Consider the following 18,095-nt stretch of genomic DNA (forward strand, 5'->3'; position numbering starts at 1 on the left):
CCTTGGGCCTCGCTCGACCTCATCCTGAATTTGCCGGTGACAGTGGAGAAGGGGCCTCCCCCTTTCCCAGTCTCCTGGAGGAAGCGGGACGGGGTTTCTAAATCCAGGGCGATACTGCCCCCTAGGGGGCCATTTCGAAGCGTGCGAGAGCATTTTGGTGTTGTTCCAATGACCATAGAGTCCCGTCCTTTAGAGGATTAAGTGCTCCGCAATGCAGGGAATAGGCCCACACAAAGAATTGTCTCACCTAAGATGCTTTGTGTTAAGAAAGAATTCCAGCCCTTTTGGATTGAAAACTGAGGTCCGGGTGCTACTTAGTACAGTGACCAGCATGTAGTAGGTGCTCAATAAATATTTGTTGTTGAAAGAATGGCTTTGTCCTAGAATTCCTTCCCTACCTCTCCCCCTTTAAAAAAAAAAAAATATATATATATATATATATATATATATATATATATATATATATATATAGGTTGTAGATGGACACAATACCTTTATTTTGTTTAGTTTTACATGGTGCTGGGGATTGAACCTAGGGCCTCACACATGCTAGGCAAGTGCTCTACCACTGAGGTACAACCCCATTCCCCCCCCCACTCCCCCTGCTTTTATATTTTATATTGAGACAGGAGAGACAGGGTCTCACTAAGTTGTAGAGGCTGGCTTTGAACTTGTAATCCTCCTGCCTCAGCCTCCCAAACTTCTGGGATTACAGGTTTGCACCACATTGCCAAACCTAGTGTTTCCTTCTTTACCTTAGTGCCCAAGAGGTCCAGAGAATGTAAGGAAGGTGAGACCAGGGACAAGTCCATTGTAAACTCAGAAGTGAGAGAGCCTTGTGTTATTTTTAATCTTTTCCCCAGCTCACAAGGTAAATGTGAGTAATTAATCTGGAATAGCCCCTGTCTAATGCTTGTGAAAGAATATCAGCAGCCACTGAAGATAATGGCAAACTCCTGGGGAACCATTTACAATCCACTCTGGTTGTTACCCTTCATCTCCCTGTGACCCTGAGAAGTTTCTTTGTTTTTTGTAGACGTGATAATGGAGTCCAGAGAGTTTAAGAAACCAGGGTAAGATTTGAACTCAGGTGTGGCCAACAGTTTTTTCCAGGTGCTTCCCTGGCGTTTGCCTGAAGAGGGACTGTTTCCCATCTTGCAGAAGGAGACTGTGGGCAAATGAAGGCTGGACAGACAGGGTGCCTGAATGAGCCCTTTGGGTGGACACTAGTTACCCTCTGTCAAGCACACACAGAGAAGAAAATGAGCATAACTCCTACTCAAAGGCTTTGACACACAACTAAGATCAAAGTGAGAAATGCTCAGACCATAGGAGTGTGCTGTATTGTCTCCAGGAATTGAGGCTACAGAAATTCAAGCCCTGTTCATGAATATTTGTGATATAATGAAATCCATTATATCATGGATTGGAACAACAAGAAAGGGAGGGCTGGGGGTGGTGTACCTCAGTCGGTAGAGTGTTTGCCTAGCATGCTGAGGCCCTGGGTTCAGTCCCTAGCAGTACCCCCTCAAAAAGGAAAAAAAAAAGAAAAAGAAAAGAAAAACTGGAAATAAGCCTAGGTGTTCTCAGTACGGGCAGATTCACTAGACAAGGGTGCATGTAAACTGTGATGGATTCACAAGCCCTTAAGTAGGGTGAGGTGGAACTGTAGTACCAGCATGGACAGGTACCATGCTGCATTAAGTGAAAAGGTAAATTTCAATCTATGTTAATTTTATAAATCACACTAACTGGAAGCATACCTGCTAAACAATTTTTTTTTTAGTGTTCTTCAGTGCACTATAAATACTCTAACAATGTATCTTGGACATTTTCCTGTATAAATATATATAAATCTTACTCTTTTAAGGACTTCATATTTCATAATATGGATATAACACTTTTTCTACTGATATATGTTTTGTAATATGAGTTTTACATTCATAATATCTTAGATCTTTGCAAACATACAAATATATCTGAAGGGGGCTGAGGTTGTGGTTCAGTGGTAGGACACTTGCCTAGCATGTGTGAGGCACTGGGTTTGATCCTCAGCACCGCATAAAAATAAATATAAAAATATATATCTGAAGGATAGAGTCCTTGAAGTGAAAGTACTGTGTCAAATGAATACACATTAAAAATTTTGACAGATACTGCCGAATTACTATCCAAAATGCTTTTCTGGTTTATACACCTAACAAGAGCAAGGAGGTAAGGGTAGGGGTCAGTGCCCACTTTGCTCTATATTATTACTGTTGTTGGATATTCTCAATTAAACAATGATTTTTAAAGTATGGGATGCAGTCCATAAAGTGGATTGTGAAATTAGTGTCATGAATAGGTTGAATCATATGAATTGCCCGTGCTTGACCGTTTTGACTACCAAGAGAGCTGTTTCATGAGGTTCACACTAGCAGCATTAACACAAATTAAATAGAACAAGCAGAACAGAAAACATTACTACCTTTATCAGGGTAATGTTGGGTTGAACATTTGTGTCAGAGAGCCATTTGGATGTGTGTACTGGTCACTGAAAACCCCTATCATTCAACTCAACTCGGAAGTAAGTTCTGGGGTATTTAAAATTGTTACCTTCAGTACTTCTGAACTGCTTTACTTTCCTACTGTTCTAGCATTGAAATACTTATTTAAATGTTATGCTTAAAAGTCCTTGCCAGGTTTCTGTTCTCGCGACTAAAAGGCTCAGGGTTCACTCTAGTTAAACTGGGCTAACTGGGCTGCACGAAATAACCACACAAGAGACACAAATACCTTTTTCTTTGGGGTTGCTGTGATGGCTCCTAGGAGCGAGAGCACAGCGCTGACCCCTTTTATTGAGGAGAAGCTATTCAAATGAGGCAAGGGGTCAGGTTTCAGGGGGCTGAGTCTATCTTCATGATGTCCACTGTCAGCAGGTTGACTGACACCTGGGTAGGCCACACCCAAGGCACAGTAAGAGGAGGGGACACACACAAGGCACTTCCATGGAAGATTCTATCCTAAACAGGGCAAGGGGTTATATTACAAAGGAACAGGTGAGCATAGCTTCACCCATGGGGCTGTAGCAAGACACACCCATTTCTGTGACTGAGCGCCTCAGCACCCAGCTGGGGAGTGTAATTCAGTCACCCGTAAGGTTGGCCTCCCACAAGTCCTGCCTGTCTAAGCTGTCCCAGCTTCCCAGGGGCCAAATAGTAGGATTTCAACTAAAGTCAACCAGACTACCTCCCAACTTTGAGGAGGAGGTGACCAGGGAGAAACTGTGTTTAAGTTTTGAATAATTGCCTGTAGCCAGAATATTAGGGAGCCAAGGGGCTTTCAAACAAGGGTAGGAGCCTATTAGGCTGTTTTTATTTGCCTTGTGGAAAAAAGGAAAGAGAGCTTTCAAAGCCCCTGGGAAATATGTTTAGAAGAGAACTAAGAAGAAGATATAGAGCTGTAGTTATATGTAACCATTCAAAAATACCTGTGATCCCAGCTTTGCTAGAGGTTGAAGCAGGATGACCTCAAGTTTGAGGCCAGCCTGGACAACTAATGAGACTATCTCAAAAATACAAAGGGTGAGAATGTAGCTCAGTGCTAGACTGTCCTTAGGCTTAATTGGAGGGTGGGGGCAGAAAAAATATAATTATCTTCACCACAAGAATGACCATGAAATTAAACTGCCCAAATCCTGACAGCTATGGACCTGCTTCCCCCAACCCCCACTAACCCCATGCTGGGGACTGAACCCAATGGCACTTGACACTGAGCTACATCACCAACACTTTTTGTTGTTGTTGTTTTTACAAGGTCTTACTAAATTGCTGAAGCTGGCCTTGGGCTTGAGACATCCTGCCTCAGCTTCCTGAATCTCTGGGATTACAGGCGTGTGTCATCCCCCCAACCCCTTACAATTCCAGCAACTGGGGATGGAACCCAGGGCCTAGGGCAACCTCTCCTGTACTGGAGATTGAACCCATGGCCTGGCACCTGCTGGGCAAGTACTCTACCACTGGATTACATCCCCACTTCTTTCTAGTTTTTATTTTGAGGCAGCGTCTTCCAAAGTTGCCCAGGCTGGCCTTGAATTTGTGATCCTCCCACCTCAGCCTCCCTGGAGCCCTGCTTTGAAGGGAGGACTTCTTAGGACCTAATGGATTGAAACTTGATAGTGTTCTAGATGCCTTGTCAAGAGGCATATTTACCCCATGTAAACAATGCGGCGTTATAGTTTTAATTTTGCTGGGTGCAGTGCCCTCTACCTGTAGTCCCACCTACTCAGGAGGCTGAAGCAAGAGGATCACTTGAGTCCAGGAGTTGGAGGTCAACCTAGGCAACATAGTGAGACCCTGTCTCAAAAATATAAATAAATAATTTAAAAGGTATTTATCATCTTAGTCTGCTATTCTACTCCATCTATTACCTTTATAATCATATGGAAAGATAATAAGAATTTTTATTCTGGAAACCAAGAGAAAAAATATGCAGGAGAGAAGACCCTGCTTAAATTACAATTGCTAATCATTGAAGTATTACCAAGAAGTATATGTAAGTAACTTATTTATCTGAATATTGATGTTTAAGGTCAAATTTGTTGTTTGATTTTTTTTTTTTTTTTGGTACCAGGATTGAATCCAGGGTGCTTAACCACTGACCGCTCCTTCTGACCTTTTATCTTTTTATGTTATTTTGAGACAGGAACAGGGCCTTGTTAAGTTGCTGAGGTCTTGGGAACCTCCTGCCTCAGCCTCCTGACCCAGCGGGATTCCAGACATGCACCACGCTGCCCGGCACTGATTCCTTTATACTATAATGCACATATTAGGTTGTTTTAAATGTTCCAGAGTGGGAGACACAGTTCAGTAGTAGAATGCTTATTTAGTAATTGCAAGGCCTCGGGTTCCATCCCCAGTACCACAAACACAAGTCAAAGTTAAATGAGAAAAGAGAAAACCTACTCTTGGCTGAGACACGTCTATGGAGCAAGTCCTGTTTTTGGACCACTCGCCTGTGACACAGGCAGCCACCAGTGCTGGTCTGCCTTGCTCTGCCACCTCCCTGCACATGGCCAAGTCCCCTCCTGCTGAGCTTCAGTTCCCCCATTGTGAACCCAGGCGACTGGACAACCTCTGTCCTCTGGCCATGACCAACTACCCACCTGCCTGGCCAGAGCTCCCTTGGACCCTGGCACCATCTTGGTCTGTCTTCCAGGAGCAGCGCTGTCATGTCCACGGGCTTGTGAGTCCCTGGCCACGATGCGCAGGGCTTTCTTCACCTTGCTCCAGCTTAGCCCAGCTGCCAGGTCCTTGCTCCATGACGCTGGCTGGCCACTCCCTCACACCAGGCTCCACACGAGGCCCTCCCATCTCTAAAGTTCAGTGGGATGAGAGAGAGAGAGAGGAGAGAGAGAGAGAGAGACCACTTTCCATGTGTGGCTTTCAGTTCATGACAGCCTTGAAAAAGTGAGGGTATTATCATCTGATAGGCAGGGAAACTGATGCCTAGAGAAACAGGCCTTGCCCAAGGTCACAACAGTTCGCAGAGGCAGCTCAAGGGTGTGAACCCAGTTCTCTCCGGGTCTGGACTCCTTGGGAAAACATAGGAGCCGTGGTCGCTGCTGCCACATCCCACGAGACCCAGGGGTGCTCCCTGCTCTCCAAAGTCTGAGTCAGCTTCCAGGAAAGATGCGTGTGTTAAAGAGCTGCAGAGACCAGCCACACCACGCTTTGAAGGCAGCAAAGGACGCAGCAGGATTGGGGAGGGGTAGGAGCTGAGCACTGGGATGTGTGCCAGATCCCACTTCCTCCTGGCTGGCACCACCCACCACCAGGGAAGACGGTGGTGACATCAGACAACCCCGTGTGGAGTCACCCTTTCCTGGGAGGCCCATCACTTTGCAGACTCGGGCTCTAAAGAGCGCTCACAATGTGCTGTGCTAAAAGTGAAAGCCAGTTCTGGCCCCCATTCCTGGAGAGGTCACCATGATGTCACCGCCTTCAGTCTCAGCCCAGCATTCAGGACCTCTGGATCATCCCTTCAGCAAGCCAATGCATTCCTGCCTAAAGGAGTTAGTTAAGTGACTTATTCTCGGGACCTTCTTCCCCAACTTGGGAAGCTGGGAGCTAATGAAAGAGTGCCTGGCTTGGTGTCACATGGGGATGAATCCATCTCAACAAGGAATGCCCTGCCGAGTGGCAGCGCCCCCATATCTGAATTTGAGCCCAGGTGAGGGCATCAGCCCCTGCACTCCGCTGCCCTTAGGAGGTGCCCCTTCCTCACCCCCTGGATTAGATGGGGCTGACCCCATCCCCACTCCAGCATGAGCCTGGGACCCCAGCTCTGCCAATCTCTTCTCTTCCCCTCGCCACAGGGACTACTGTCAGGACCCAAGCCACACCAAGGACAGCCAGCCCGGGACCTCTGTTGGAACTACTAGGAAAGTGGTGGGAGGTGGGGGCACCCCCCTCCCTGTTAAGCTAAGCTGGCCCTTTAGGGGTCATCCCACTGTGAGCCAGCCCCGCCCGAGGCTGTAGCCCGCTCCCAGGCACTTTTAAGTTTTCTGTCATTAAAGAGACATTTCACTGAAACATCATCTCATCAATGTTCTTGCACCCCACAATTTTTTTCTTTATAATGAAACATAATCCAGGTCTGTTGCTATGTGTACAGAAAAATTCATCAGGTATTACTAACTAACCTTGTTAAAAATTCAACCCAAGTTTATGTGACTTATTGTTCTGACTCTTTTACATTTATCACTTCATCAAATCCTTGGATTACTATCCTCATTATACAGAGGAAGCTTAAAGAAGTTAGTTAAGTGACTTGCCCCAGAACAAGCTCCAGGCCCTGGGATAGAGCCTTCCTATCCTTCCATGTCCCTCCCAAAGAGCCCCTGCTCTGGAAAATCTCTGAGCTCCCCTGACAGAAAATGACCTCCCCCAAAGGAGGTGACCTCCCCTTCAGGTGTGTTCCACCCCAGGCTGAGACTTAGCTCCAGCAGGCTCCTTCACAGTCCTGGGTGGGACATCAGTACCAGCCTCAACCCACAGCAGGCGCCTAAGCCTTCATCTTGTACTCATCCTCTACAGCTCCCTCAGGTGCCCTAAAACTAGGGATGCATGAGGTGGGAAGACCCAGACAGAGGTCCTCATCCCTGGGCACCTGGAGACCGGCTAAGCTTCTACCCAACCCCATGAGGTGTGGAACATACTTGGCAAAAGGCCTTACATGTCTCCTAGCTTCTGCCAATTGGTCCCTTCCTTCTGCCTCAGTTTCCTCATTGGTAAAATGAGGAGCTTGGCTCGGGAGAATCCCCCAGCACCCAAGGCAGATCCTATGGGAATGAGAAAAGCAGAAGTTTATTTATTCAGAAAGGTTTTGGGGTTCCTGGATGAAAAGCTGCCTGGACTTTAATTCATTTACTCACTATCTGGGCATCTACTATGTGAAGGGGAATACTTGAGAGAGCAAAACAGGCAAAGCTTTGTAGCTCTGGTATTCAGGAGGCCTCCGAGCCGTCTGGCCTCTAGCTCAAGCTGAGATGGTGGACTCATGGAGAGGCCTCTCCAAGCTGGGTGTGCAGAAGAGCTGAGGGCTTAGATTCAGAGGTTGTGTTCTCCCTCCAGCTCTGATGCCCTGTGGTGTGACCTTGACTCTCTGGGTACCAGCTTCCTCTCGTTCTCTTGTGGACTGAATGTCTTTGTTTGCCCAAACTATGTTCAAGCACAACCTCAATCTTCAATATGATGGTGTTTGGAGACAGAGCCTTTAGGAGGTAATTAGGTTTGGATGAGGTCATGAGGGTGGAATTAGTGTCCTTGTAAGATGACAAAGAGTGACGAGAACTTTTTCTACCAAGTGAGGACACAGCGAGAAGGCAGCCATCTGCTAGCCAGAGGCCATTGCCACACTTCAATCTTGCACTTCCCAGCCTCCCAAACTGTGAGATCAGTGTCTGTTGTTTAAGCCACCCAGGCTGGGGTAGTGTTGGGGCAGCCAGAGCACACCAGGACACCACCGAGTGAGGGCTGGGACCAGATGGCCCTGCCAGCCGGGGAGGGCCGCTGGCGGAAGCCTGGTATGGCCACTGGAGGTTAAACAGTAACCACCCCTCCCTCCCTGCCACTCCCTCTCCCTGCCACCTCAGGGAGCTGAAGCCATCAAACCTGCCTCCTTTGCTCCTCCTCAGGGCTGTGGCCTCCTGGGAGGAGCCACACCTGCCTTCTACCTCTTACCTGAAGCCTGGGCCTGGGGGATCCAGGTTTGGGAGAGGGGCGCTTGGCCCGAGCCTCCCCCACAGCTGTTTGGGGGTACATCCTGCACAACGCCCTGCAGAGTGCTCCCTGAGGAGCTCTGGCTCACTGAGCCCCAGGTGCCCGCCTTAGGCAGGAAGCCCCAGCTCTCCCAGTGACTGGGAAACAAAAATAATTCAGAGAAACCGGGGCAGCCTCATTGCGTGGGGGTGTCCCACTTCCACCTCCGCCTCCAGGCCCCTCAGAAGCCAGGAGGCAAGGGCCCAGCTGTGATGCACAAGCCCTCCCACCGGGCCGTCCTAATTACAAGCCACCATCCAGAATGAGTCACCACAAACCTCAGGAGAGGGAGTCCGTCCTGACTGGATGGCACTTTACAACAGCTCTGTGCAGGGGGTGTGACTTCTTTGTCCCCCCCAAGCTTGTGTGTGAGAAGACCGAGGCCGCAGGCAATAGAGCTGGTGAGAGGGCGCAGGGGCTCAGAGCTTCCAGCTGTAAGGCCCAGGCAGCTTCAGGCCTAGCTGCAGGGAGGGCAGAGGATGGCTATGCTCCACGCCTCTGCTCCGCTCGTGACACATCTCCAGTCAGTCTCGGCATGGCAGGCACAGCTCGGGGCTGGTCAATTGCATTACCCTTTCCTAATGAGCTCACCCTCAAGATCCCCCATCATCAGCCTTGAGCGCTCATGACGCAGACACAACCCCAAGATGCACTTGTTGCCAGACCATAGAACCCTACATGCTGTGTGCTAGTTCAGCACAGGGGTGGCTTGGCTCCTGTGTCCCCGCTATCAGATGTCCTATCCAAGCATGGCTTTCTCAGAGAGACACCACCATGCAGGTTTGCTTGGGGCTTGCTAGGTCTTCTAAAGAGGTTTTTATTAGGAAACATTTCAAACATTGTCCAAAATGTAGATAATACCACTTACAACTGTGCTCCCACTACACAAGCAATTACTGAAGTCCCTTTATCCTCTTCTGTCCCCCCACCTGTCTCCGGCCACCACTCTCTGAATTTTGTTCCTCATTCTGGTGCTTATTTTATACTTTCATGACCTCTTTACAATCCATATTATTAAACCTTATGGAAATGTCATCGTCTTGTTCTGATCTTGTGGTAGTTTGCTATTTTCACACAACTGGATGCTTTGGACTGTTAGGCCTGGTGATAAACACAGTTTCGAATCTCCCAGGGTTTCATAAATGCAAAGGTCGAGGTCTCACTCTCTGCACCAGGCCTGGGTTCAGGCAACTCACCTGCCTTAACTCATCTATTCACAACAAAATCGTTATCCTCACTTTACAGATTTGCAAACATAGCTTGGAAGCTGGGCTCCTAGTCCCTAGGTCTGATCTATGGAAACAGTAACATCCATTTATTTAAGGTCCATTGCTTGATTTTACGGACCCACCTGGACTCCACCTCAGAGGATCGGGGGAGTCATATTCTCCCCCATAGTTCCTACATTGAGCCTGGGAATTTGTACCATCCCAACTCACACCCTTTACAGATGAAGAAACTGAGGCTCAGAGAGGGTGACTCAGTTTCTCACAATTGCACTGCTCTGCTGTGGGCTGTGAACCTGTGCCCCAGGGAGCACAGGGACTCTCCCCAGCCCCATGTGAACCTGGGGCCCCACTGGCTTCTTCCCTGGCTCTGTTCCTGGCAGCCCGCCCTCCCTCCTCAGAACACCCTCCCCACACCTGGCCTTCATTCTCCCAGTCTCCACCCTCCATAGTCCTTCTCCCAGAAAAGGGGCCCAACCGGAAGCCAGATCATGTCAGGAACTTCCAGCCACGTGAGCAGTCCTGAGCCAGGGATTCTGAGCAGCCGGTGGCTTTAGGAGAAACTGAAACTGGGCTTTCTGGGGGCGGAGTGGTCACTAGGGATTTAAAGAGCTGCCACTTCCTTGGGTCCCCAGAGGGCACCGGGAGGTCACAGCTGCTGAGGGACATCCAGGATCTGTGTGAGCCTCGCTCCCCTGCCTCAGCCATGCACCTCTGTGGAAGAGAAGTGCTGCTGATGGGGCCCGTGAGTACAGGGTTGCAGGGGTGGGGGGTGACGGGGAGGGGACTTGAGGGTCTCAGGGCCCAGGCCGTGGGGCAAGAGGTGGGATGTTCTAGTGCCAGCTCTGTGCTCCTGGGCTGTGTGACCTCTGGCAGGCTCCACTCAAGCCCTCTCTGAGTCTGAATTTCCTCCCCTGAACCATCGGGGGACAGTTCCCAAGTTGCAGATGCAGCCTCGGGGTTAGAACTTGGACTTCCCACGGGCTCTCTCCAGACCCACCTCTTCTCCCGTGGTCCCTCCAGTCTCTGTCTTCCCATGACCCCTGCAGCCACGGGTTCCCTCACAGGTCTCCCCTCTTCTCTGACTGGGTCCTTCCCTGGGCTCTAGTCTGAAATGAGGGTGCTGTGGCCGTGAAGGCACCGGAGGCTGTGGCCTGGGTAGAGCTAGAGCCAGGAACTACTGAGGATCCAGAATCCTTGGCCAAGGAGGCCAGGGTCTTGCCTGAGGTCCTGACCCACAAAACACCCCGAAGAATGATGGGGGCCTGTTGGGCTGTGAGGTCTTCCACTGCCCCCCTTGCCTCGTCTTTCCAGAACTCTGGGCCATTGGAGTGAATGTTCACCTAAGTTCCAAGGTGCCCAGGTTGGGGATGGTCGCAGCTGACAACCTTGGAATCCATTGTTCTGGCAAAAGGAACTCTCCATTCATTCGTCCCGGATGATTGCTCAGCTAGAACATGGGGGCAGGGGTGGTTCCTGTTTTGTCCCCCTGGCTACGTGTCCGGCCGACACACAGTAGATAAGTAATAGATTTTTGTGGAGTGAGTGGATATCAGCTTTGGATGTGAGCAGGACATAGACAGAGGGCCCCCGCAGAGTGCAGGGAGCACTCTGGGAGCAGAGCTGACCTCTCCCAGCTCTGGCTCTGAGCTGCCTGCCCTGTGGGTTTCTCTCCACGCCTCATAGTGGCCTCGGAAGAAGGTACCATAATGCCACTCTTGCACAGAGGAGGTAACCGGGCTCAGAGAAGTGAGCGACCAGCCCAGAGAGACATGGCTCATGAGAATGTGCCATTCGAAGCCAGTTCTGTCCAGGTTTCAATCTCAGGCTCCTCAGCTTCCCTACTTGTCCTCGCCCCCACATATTCTATGAGCAGAGCTTATGAGGTGTGCGAGGCCTGCAGAGGAGTATGGGTGCTGAAGGAGCAAGAGGGGCTTCAAGGAGGACAGGTCAAGTCCCCAAGGGAACAACTTGGCTTTGCAAATGGCTGGCCAGAGCAGAGGGCAAGAGCCCTGCTGGAATCCCTGAGCCCTGTGTCCCATGCCCAGCAGGACCCACCAGATTGTCAGAAGCAGCTGAAGAAGAAACAGAAAAACCGGGTGGCCTCCCAGCGCAGCAGGCAGAAGCACACAGACAAGGCAGATGCCCTGCACCAGGTGGGGACACCCTCCATCTTAGACAACTTTCTGTTACTATAAGTGAATACCACAGACCAGATAATTCATAAAGAAAAGATGTTTGTGCTGGGCACGGTGGTGCACACTGGTGATCCCAGCAATTTGGGAGGCTGTAGCAGGAGGATTGCCAAGTTTAAGGCCACCATAGCTACTTAGTGAAACCTGTCACAAGGTTAAAAAAGAAAGAAGAAAGGAAGGAAGCAAGAAGGACTGTTGATATAGCTCAGTGGGAGAGTGTCTCTGGGTTCAATCTCCAGTAGTACAATCAAAAAAAAAAAAAAAAAAAGAGGTTGGTTTAGGGACATGGAAGAGCATGATGCCAGTTTGTGTGGAGAGCCTTCCTGCTGGTCACAAGTGGCATGGCGGGGGACATCACAGAGCAAGATGGAGCAGAGACAGCTCACTTTTATAGCAAATCCACTCTCACCATAACCAAATAACCCACTAATTAATTAACCCATCCTCAGCAGTGGCCCTCGGTTCCACATCCCAAATACATGACTTGTCTCCCTCCTCGGCACCCTAAGGGCAGGGAACCATTCCTTTCCCTGCTACTCGCCCATCACCTAGAACAGGGTATAGCGCAGCCTGCAGAGCAGGTGAGAGACCCTGGGATCAAGTCACCATCCAGCAAATGATAAGGCAGTGTGGGGACACATGGGTAGGGCAGCGCATCCATCTGCTGGGGCTGCATACACTGCAGGCTTAACCCGCAGAGATTTATTTTCTAAAGTCCAAGATCAAGGTACATGTTAATTTTCTCTGTGCTGAGGGCTCTCTTCCTGCCAGGGTGCTTGGGGGTGCTGTGGTCTTTTTCCACGGATGTGAGAGGAGAGTCATCTCTCTCCCTTCTCTCTCTCCCTTCCTCTTTTGGTGGTGCTGGGGCTCAAACCCAGGGCCTCACGCATGCCAGGGGAACTCTACCACAGGGCCACATCCCCAGTCCTCCTTCCTCTTCTTATAAGGCTACCAATCCTGTAAGATCCCTTATGACCTCATTTACTCTAAATTACCTCCTAAAAGGCCTATTTCTTTCTTTTTTTCTTTTGGTACTGGGGATTGAACCCAGGAGCACTTAACCACTGAGCCACATCCTCAACCCTTTTTTTGAATTTTATTGAGAGTCAGGGTCTCACTGAGTTGCTTAGGGCCTCGCTGGGTTACTAAGGCTGGCTTTGAACTGGTGATCCTCCTGTTTCAGCCTCCCAAGCTGCTGGGATTACAGGCATGCAGTACCATGCCTGGCTCTAAAGTCCTATCTCTAAACACAGTCGCATGGGTATTGTGACCTCATCCTAATTTCAGAGGGACACTATTGTGAGTGGCCTTGGGGGCATAAAGAGGCAATGAAGGGTGATCTAGACTTGAGGGCTCCATAGGAGCTTTCCAAGTGGGTGAAGGTCAGAACATGCACCAGGGGCAGGTGGAGCACTGGCTGGGGTGGGGGGCGCCCCCTGCAGACTGCGCACCAGGGAGCACCACGGGAAACTGTGCGTCCTCTATTTGCTCCTTGTGGAGACTGCTGTTGTGTGTCTTCCCTGCACCCCAGGCCCTGGAGGGAGATATGAGCCCCAGACAAAGGCCCTCTCCCACCTCCAGGAGCTTCTGTTCTCACAGAGGCCAGAGTACAAGTAGCTGATCCATAAAGCGTCGGAGATGTTAGGTGGTGATAAGTCTGAAGCGGGAAAATAAATCGGAAAAGGGAAGGGAGAGGCGGTGGGTGATGGAGATTAACTAGGGAGATCCCCTGAGTAGTGACATTTGAACAGGCTGAAGGTGGCAAACAAATAAATGAATGAGTGACTCAATTCCTGGAGGTCAGGTGAAGGCTTTGGAGAGTTTAGGTGACCTGGTGATGTGTTCTAGAAGTGTCCATTCCACCCATGGAAACCACCACTGGTGGTGTTGAGGTCCTTAGGAACTCTCGAGTCCATGGCCTAAGGCACGTTTTTAATGCAAAACATCCTTACAACTTCTCCTTTTCAAGTGTCCCCAAAAGGGGACTGAAGGAAACTGTTGGCGTTACTCAGCCTTTAACGTGAAAATAAAATTCTTTCCGCGTTTCTGACATCGCTGTCATCACAGATGGCCATTTAGAAGTGGAAGTGGAAGTGGACGATTGTCCCAGCAGATTCTCAGAAGCCGGTGTCTGGAAGAACAGAACCTTTTGAAGGCTGATTCAGAGATGTCCAGCAGAGCACACCTGTGCTGTCAACCTGGAAAACTGAACCCCAAATCCCTCGGTGCCTCAGTTGCCAAGCTCTGGGCCCCGGGGAGGCCTGGCGGTGACATTAAGTCACCTGAGTTGTCTAGGACAGAATGACTTGGAAGGTGCCACGTGAAAGCCACGTTGGGACTCACACAGGGTGTGGCGCCGAGGAGTGTCCAGGCAGAGGAGACAGGAAACATGTTGAGGAAATAAATTCCATCTGAGGGACAGGAGGAGAAGGAGCAGGAGAGGAGGCAGGACAGATGGCGCTGGAGGTTTGGGCAGGGGCTGCCAGGCTGGCGTCCAGGGCCAACACGGGGAGTTTGGAACCTGGAGTCTTGGGCCTTTGGAGGGTTTCGGCCTCCAATTAATGACAGTGCCTTCTTGGGGCCAAGAGAATTGGGTGGTTGGGGGCACACCAATGAGGAAGCCATTGGAGATCCAGGTAAGCGGGTGCAGCTCAGGGGACTCGCAGTGGGCAGAGAGCGGGGTAGCTCTGTGCCCTGCCAGGGTACAGGATGGGGGCGTGGTAGAGGGCTGGCTCTAGCCTGGATATGCAGAAGGTGGCAGCTTCCTCTGGCATGAGGAGCCTGGAGGGGGATGGGGCTCACGCGGGCCCCGCTGCAGGCTGACATCCCCTCCTGGCCCACTGCTTCTCCCCCAGCAGTACGAGACCCTGGAGAAACACAACCACACCCTGCGGAAGGAGATCCAGGCCCTGCAGGCTGAGTTAGGGTGGTGGACTCGCACTCTGCAGCTGCATGAGTGTGTGTGCCGCCTGGACTGCGCCTCCCGCCCAGCGCCGGAGCCTGCTGGCTGCTGGGCTTGGCCCCAGCAGCCCCTGGGACAAACCCCTGCCCGTGGGCAACATGGCTGCCTGAAGCAGAAGGGCCTGATGCAGACTCCAGTCTCCTCTTCCCCAGCTCAGCAACTTTCTCCAGGTCCACACTCTCAGGATTCCCCTGGCCTTCTCCCACCCCTTCTGCCTTTGCTGTCCCTTGGCCCGGCCATGGGGACTGTACCTCCTGCCCAACTGTCCCTCAGGCCTGACCTGTCTGCCTCACCCACTGGCTCTGGCCCGTTGGAGACTTCCTCCAAGCTCGGTGCCCTCGTGCCCAGCCCTCCAGCCCAGCCTGCCCCTCCACAGCCCCTGGGGCCGGAGCACCCCATCAGGGGAGGACTGGGGTCCTCTCCCCACAACCCTTCAGCTGCTCCAGGGCCTGCGTGTCTGCAGGGGAGGGAGCCTGTTCTCTCAGCCCCAGACTGGCAAGGGCCTGCAGTGGAGCCCGGCCCTCAGCCCCTCCTGGCCTTCCCCCTCCTCTCCTCTGCCCAAGTCCACTTCTAACCTGCTCCCAGGAACGGAGCTGCCTCTTGCTTAGGCCCAGGAAGCAGCCTCGGCAACCAGGTGCCTCCTTTGCTGCTGCTGGAAGGTTTCCTTGTTGGTTGACCAGCTGGGCCAGGATTCCCCTGGGGAAAAGGAAGCCATCGCTGACAGCCTACCGCTGCCGCAGCCCCTGCCACCACCAATATGTCATTCCAACCTCCCAGTCACCTATGAAACAGAGACGACCATTCCACTGTTTCAAATAAGGAAACAGAGACTCAGAGAAGTCAAGCGACATGTTGAACATTACACAGCCTGTCTTCATTTGTTATTTTTATTTTTATTAGTTTCTCACGCAGCCTTTCTTGAGACTCGAAACACTATCATCTGCTGTCCTGGTAAGATCCCGGACCAGGGCCCACGGGTCTGAAGTCCTGAAAACTGAGGACTGGTATAAGGAGGTTTACTGCTGGGAGCAGAGAGGGCTCTCCCCTCTGCTGTCCAGTTCCCATGGCAAAAACCCGGCTGTCCCAGAAACGCTGCCCTGGCTGTGGACAATCCAAAGTTCACAGTGGGCGAGGAGAAGCCCAGAAGCCCAGGAGAAGACGCTTGCGTTATCCCAGTAGTGTTTCCAGTGCCGAGAAACCACTGAGAATTGGAGCCGATGGAGGCCTGGAGCGGCCCCTCTGGGACTTCCAGAGGCTGTACCCACAGCCATTCTGAGGCCTGGGGGAGACTCTGCAGGGCCACTCTCCTGGCTAATCCCAGGTAGTTCCCCGCCTCCCCTTCCCCAAGGCCTGACCGGTGGACCTCAGTGATCCATTCATCTTACGCCCCAAGAGCAGGAAGAGAGACCGAGGGAAGTATCGGGGCTGGCGCTGCACTCGAACCTAGCAGCGGTGGGGCTGGTGTCTTCTCTGGCAGCACCAGGACCCTGCGCACCCCCAGGCCTGGTTACCCTCAGACCCCCTGAAGCAGCTTCCTCCTGGCTCTTGGGAAGGGACTGATGGCAGCACAGAGCAGGAGCCTGAGACCAGGTGGGAGCTCAGCTGGGGTGTCTGCTCTCGGAGAGGGCAATCAGATTAGGTGAGAGGGGGTGTCCCTCGCGCTCCAGGACAAGCACTCGGAGATGACTCTTCACCCAGACTCTCACACATGTAGCTGAGACACTATGTCAGGATTTAACACACCCCCAGGTGCTGGGCACAAGTCTTGGCACATTTGATGGCAAATAAATTCAAAAGTGTTTCCCCACTCCTTTTTTGCTTAGGCTAGTTGTTTAAAGCTCTGGGTGTGGTCTATGCTGCAGAAATTAAAAGGTCCTTTGGAAGAAGAAGGAATGGTCTAGAATCTTAGAGGTGGGAAATCCCTCATGAACCCCCTAATCTGATCTTCCTCTCATACTACAGGTGAGGAAACAGGCCCAGAGATGAGCTGGACTTGCTCAAGTGCATTGGTGTTTCTGAGCAGACAGGACCAACAGGGTGTACATATACATGTGTGTCTGTGTATGTGTGTGTGTATGTATTTATGTACATATAAACACACATATCCATGGTGGGGGGAGTAGTTTAAGATATTCAAAATCTGCAGGGTGGGCTGGTAGGCTGGAGACACAAGAAAGAACTGGTGTTGCAGTTCAGGTTCAAGGGCCTCTGCTGCAGAATTCACTCGTTTGGGAAGATCAGCCTTTTTTGTTCTATTTAGGCCTTCGACTGATTGATTGAGGCCCACCTACCTCCATGGAGGGCCGTCTGCTTTACTCATAATAATGTCATTCTCATCCAAAAATATACTCAGCAGAAATACATAGAGTAATGTTCAAGCACCTGTCTGGGTACCATGACTCAGCCAAGATGATGTAAAATTAACTATCATACCAGGATCACGTAGCAAAGGCAGGTGTCAGGGTGACGGAGGGCAGCTGAGCTGGAGTTAGCAGAGTGGGTTCAGGGAGAATTAGAGAGCAGGAGGGAAGCCAAGATGCTGTTGATTGGAGGTGGGCTTACATCTGGGACAAGAGTTGGCATTATGCACTGTGGACCAGAACTTGATGGGGTGAGGGTACCGCAGCCTGGCTGGTGTCTAAATACCCTGAAATGACAGGCACTGTGCTGTGTTTTAAATGGTGCCTATAATAACTCTGTGAAGAAAATGGGACTATCATCCCTGCAGTTCAGAAAAGGAAACTGAGAGTTAAATAACAAGCCCAGGAACACACAGTAGGAAAAGGTATAGATTTGGTTCAATGATCAGAAGCATTTAGCCACAGACCTCCCATGATTTTTTTTTGTACTGGGGATTGAACCCAGGGGTGCTTAAATACTGAGCCTCATCCCCAGCCCTTTGTATTTTTTATTTAGAGACGGGGTCTTGCTGAGTTGCTTAGGACCTTCCTATGTTGCTGAAGCTGGCTTTGAAATTTCGATCCTCCTGCCTCAGCCTCTTGAGTCTCTGGGATTACAGGTGTGCACCACCACCACGCCGGGACTTCTGTGTACTTTTATTGCAGAGCCTCAACAGAGGGGTCGGCACATGCTCATGGATATCGCCCAAGGGGGCAAAACTCTACTGTAAGCCCAAAACACAAAGGAGGGGAATGCTTTAGTTAATGTGGGTCCGCTCATCAGGGCAGCAGTGAAGAGCTGCTCAGAATAAAGAACGCTCGGAAGATTATTTAATGAGATGAGAAAATGCAACATATTAAGCAGGAAAAATAGAACATAGGAATAGAACTGTCACTATCATTTGATATTATGCTCCCTCCCAAACATAAACAGAATAAAAGGAGTGGGAGGAGATGTTGTAGATTTTTGAGAGCGATAAGTGATGTATCTGTGAATTCCCAAATTTGTAAAC

At 50.7% G+C, this 18,095-nt stretch overlaps 2 protein-coding genes across 3 annotated transcripts in view; both read left to right on the top strand.

The window, feature by feature from the left end:
* Positions 1 to 10,006: 10,006 nt before the first annotated feature.
* On the top strand, positions 10,007 to 16,493 carry Batf2 (basic leucine zipper ATF-like transcription factor 2). 2 transcript variants are annotated; one of them, XM_046445299.2, is made up of 3 exons: positions 10,007 to 10,271; positions 11,578 to 11,682; positions 14,580 to 16,493. In XM_046445299.2, the coding sequence occupies exons 1-3, from the start codon at positions 10,233 to 10,235 to the stop codon at positions 15,255 to 15,257; spliced, it is 822 nt and encodes a 273-aa protein (XP_046301255.1). In that variant the 5' UTR covers positions 10,007 to 10,232; the 3' UTR covers positions 15,258 to 16,493. The 2 variants fall into 2 exon arrangements, with proteins under 2 accessions (XP_046301255.1, XP_046301254.1); XM_046445298.2 differs by having other exon boundaries at positions 10,008 to 10,271; positions 14,577 to 16,493.
* Positions 11,578 to 18,095, top strand: part of Majin (membrane anchored junction protein) — a 48,141-nt gene continuing 41,623 nt past the window's right edge. Inside the window, exon 1 of the mRNA XM_046445304.2 lies at positions 11,578 to 11,682. The gene's annotated coding sequence lies outside the window, so the exon portion shown is untranslated. The remainder of the gene's footprint in view (positions 11,683 to 18,095) is intronic.

Source organism: Marmota monax, unplaced genomic scaffold (genome assembly GCF_021218885.2).
Source record: "Marmota monax isolate L192 unplaced genomic scaffold, Marmota_monax_Labrador192_F-V1.1 WCK01_AAM20220418_F8-fsc00038, whole genome shotgun sequence".
Lineage (NCBI taxonomy): Eukaryota > Metazoa > Chordata > Mammalia > Rodentia > Sciuridae > Marmota > Marmota monax.